The sequence below is a fragment of the Castanea sativa genome, chromosome 5 (assembly GCF_040712315.1).
Source record: "Castanea sativa cultivar Marrone di Chiusa Pesio chromosome 5, ASM4071231v1".
NCBI classification, from domain to species: domain Eukaryota; kingdom Viridiplantae; phylum Streptophyta; class Magnoliopsida; order Fagales; family Fagaceae; genus Castanea; species Castanea sativa.
The window spans coordinates 27,745,524-27,749,651 of NC_134017.1; the positions used below are offsets into that span (position 1 = coordinate 27,745,524).

Consider the following 4,128-nt stretch of genomic DNA (forward strand, 5'->3'; position numbering starts at 1 on the left):
TAGATTTCTATAACTCATATCTATTAAAAACAAAGTCAAATATATAATTTTGCTCTATTTTTATGTCTCTTTTCTTCAAAAACACAAAAAATATAAAAATACAAAATCAAATAGGATCAATACTATCCATTGGAACATTTTCATCATAGAATTTCAAATCTCAAGTAAACAACTTAAATTTTGGTCAAGTTTCAGGTAGATAAAGTGTCAAAATTTAAACCACAAGTAGGCAACTTAAATTTCAACTAAACGGGTAAGTTATAATTTTCCCTAAAAAAAAACATTTTTGTTTATCAAATAATGTCAAAAGAAAAATACTTAGTATTCTCAAAAGAAAAAACAGTGAGTTAATCCCACATTGGAAAATGAATGTAAGTTAAAGAGGTTTAAAGTTTGTGCTGTGTATCCAAGAGTTAGACCATTTTGGATATACACCAGTATAAGTTTCTTTAAGACATTCTCCCCTCTTTCCATGTGTGTGTGTGTTAAAAATATTTAGTATTCTCAAAAGAAAAAACAGTGGGTTAATCCCACAATGAAAAATGAGTATGAATTATAGAGGTTTAAAGTCTGTGCTGTGTATCCAAGAGTTAGACCATTTTAGTGTATACACCACTATAAGTTTTTTTAAGACCTTCTCTCATCTCCCTGTGTGTGTTAAAAATACTTAGTATTCTAAAAAAAAAAAAAATTAATTAATTTAGGCACTACTTTTCGGGTTGTGGATTGGATTTACTTTTGTTTATTATATGATGTTTATCCTTAATCAGCATCCCTGCTTCCTCCCTATCAGTCAAAGAAAACCATTTCGGCCACGTACCGTTAACTCGTCCATCTTTGTATGAAATCTCTCATGCAGTCCACTCTTTGGAAGACAACACTCACAGTCGCACTCACAGAGGCCCTATCCGTGGAGGCACTTAAGGGGCTAGTGAAGCATGAAAAAAAAAAAAAAAGTTTCACTAAAGCTCTATTTGTTTCAATAAAAAATTTTATATGAAGATAGTTTTCCTGTTAACTTATGTTTGTTAGCATTAGAAAAAATGAGTCAAAAAAAAAACTATCTTTGATTAACATAAAAAACATTGGTTGTTTTTTTAGAGATTGTTTTTTACTAAATTTTTTTCATAAATAACGCTATCTCATGGCAAGCTAAACAAAAGAAATTAAAAGATTATTTCCCAAACTATTTAAGGTTGCAACCAACAAAAGAAAATGAAATAATTTTATATAAAAAAAATCGTTAGAAAAATGACTCATTTTCTAAAAAAATTTAGTATCGTAACAAACAGGAACTACTAGAATACCTTAAAGCTAGGAAAAAAATAATAATGTTCCTAGTCAAATTTTTACTTGCATCAAAATATTTAAAGGGACTTATGGAAATAAAACTTCAGGAAACTATTCATTTTAAATTAAAGGAAATCAAATTCTAAAAATAAATGAGTCTTCTATAATTCCCATTGTTTCTTCCAATTTCTATTTTAATTAACTCAACTAAGAAAATTATACATATATCCTTATCCTTTTAATATATTCCTAAATCCCCATAAATTATCTAAAGTACTTCATCAAAATTGAATGTTAGAAAATTATTTTTAAACTAATAATGGAATGTAAATTACTCAAAAACAACATTTATTTTATAATATATATATATATATATATATAAAAGATACATTTTACACTCTAAGTTTGGTCAATTGTCATTTTGGTCCACATTTTCTGTCATTGTTAGTCCTTCCATCCATAACTTATGCTAACTCTAAAAAAAAAAAAATTAATACTAAAAAACTATTAAAAGTTCTTTTTAAAAAATAAAAATGAAAGAAAATACAAATTACACCTTTTAAATTTAGTCAATTATTATTTTGCCTACAAGCTGAACCTTCGTTCTCAATCAAGACTTCACCATGTCTTCCATGTTTCTTTTTTGAAACCTAAGAAAAATGCTCCTGCTGAGAAGGCTATTTGGGAACTGTTGCATGCCTATCATCACAAACAATATCCTCACCTTGTGGGCAAGGTGCTATATAGGGGGAGGTATTGCAGTGAAGCTCAGTTATTGCTTAATTGTCTAATAATGATCTACTTGATGGGCTAATGATTAGTGGTTATAGCTCATTCGATGATCACTGTTGAGCTAAGCTGGTTAAGCAAGTGGTTAGTTGTTGGTTAATAAGTAAACATGAGTGCACCCAAACACTGATGCAGGGGATCGAGCTCATTGATGCAAAGGAGCTTCAATGCAAAGGAACCCAATGCTTATATGCATGTATACTTGCAACTGATTCTCAGTAAAGGGTCATCTGAAATAATACTTGGAGGGTGACTCCCTCAAACCAAATTCTAAAACAAAGGCGAATCTGAAGAGAAGGAGAGTGCTGACAGATGGGAGTTGTGATGTTTAATTGTCAGACAATGGAGGAAACCTCGGGTCACTTCTTCTGGGAGTGCACTCGGACTCAAGAGGTTTGGGCTCTAACCAAGCTTTTCCCTCCCAACCATAGGGCTTTCTTCCCATCGTTTTTGGATCAGCTGTGGTTCGGGATCATGGAGAAGAAATGGGATCCTAGGGGGTGTGGAGAAGGCTGTTATGGTGGCTTGGGCTCTGTGGAAAAACAGAAATGAGGTGCGACATGGAGGAAGCTGAAGGATGGCAATGCCTTAGTCTATGGAGCAATGGATTACCTCCTATAGTACCAGAAATGTATGGACAGTCCGGTGGTACCTGCCACAAACATGTCTGCACTATGGTCTCCCCCTCCTCCTATGTGCTATAAAATTAATGTGGATAGCGCGGTGTTTGGTGCACAAAAATCAGTGGGGGTGGTGGTAAGGGATGATGAAGGGAGAGTTATGGGAGCATGCTGCAAGCAAATAAGAACACCAATGGGAGCAGTGGAAGCCAAAGCCAAAGCTTTTGAGGTAGGCATCCAGTTTGCTAGAGATATGCGTATTCATGACTCCATCCTAGAGGGGGACCCTGATATTGGTTAATGCTCTTAATGAAACTTCTTCTTCCCCCTCTGCTGTTGCTGTCATTATGTCAAGTTCCCTGTCTGCCTTCAAGGATTTCTGTTGGGTGGATGTCTCTGATGTAAAGAGGTCAGGCAATTGGCCTGCTCACCTATTAGCCAAATATGCTATTGGTATTAGTGACTTTGCTGTTTGGGTAGAGGAGAGTCCTAGCTTTATTGATCAGGCTCTTCTACAAGATGTAACTCTTGCTTCTAATATTCAATAAAGTTCTATCAGTATTTCACATAAAAAAAATTAAAAAAAAAAAACATATTGCTGCATTTTGTTATGACCCAGGTGGTAAAATAAATCTTCCTATATAAATTAGTATTGTTACTTATTTGTATTCAATTTAATTCCTATGTTTTAGGATAGGATTATTTCCAATGTTTTAGAATTTGTTGATGAGGTTGTCTCATCCTTATCTATTTATGTACGTTAAATCCATTAATGAGAATTAAGTAGAAAATTAACCAAAAATATCTATTTTCTTTCTCAAGATCAGGATATTGATCATCTTGAATTGACTACACTATCAATTTATTTCTCGACTCACAACACGTTTCCACCCTTCATTCTCATAATTCACATCCTACTTTTATTAGACACATTCCATTACCATCATAGATTAGAAAGGTTCACTGCATCAATGAATACAAGAAGTCAAAAAGGAGATTAAAAAAAAAAAAAACTTAGCAATATTACGGATTTAGACTTGGTTCTTATCCTGATCTTGAGATGAGATTTGATAAGAATTGGTTCTCATCTTTATCTTGTGTCTTTTATTGGACAATTAACAGCTTGAGGGCCAAAAAAACAAAAAAGAGAGTATTGAAAAAGAAAGAGTGGCAGTACTAGGATTTGAGGCTGACTTAGGTTCAGGGAACTAGATTAGACATGCTTTCTAAGCAGCAATTTTGGCCTATTTTGTGATATTGTGTTTTTTTGACTTATCACAAAACAAACAAAAGTGAACGATTGGCATATATTTCAGCGTAAAATTTATTTTTGTCTAAAAAATGTTTTTAAAGTTCCCAAATTTTCTCTTGGTGATGAAGGTATTGCAATCAAATACCATCCAAAATTATAGCTTTACTCTTCAAGATT

The 4,128-nt window shown here is 33.0% G+C and overlaps 1 protein-coding gene across 1 annotated transcript; it reads left to right on the top strand.

Moving 5' to 3' along the window:
* Nucleotides 1–2,742: 2,742 nt before the first annotated feature.
* Nucleotides 2,743–3,247, top strand: LOC142635016 (uncharacterized). The gene is made up of 2 exons (XM_075809235.1): nucleotides 2,743–2,928; nucleotides 2,978–3,247. Exons 1-2 carry the CDS (start codon nucleotides 2,743–2,745, stop codon nucleotides 3,245–3,247), a joined length of 456 nt encoding a protein of 151 aa, XP_075665350.1.
* The last annotated feature ends 881 nt before the right edge of the window (nucleotides 3,248–4,128 follow it).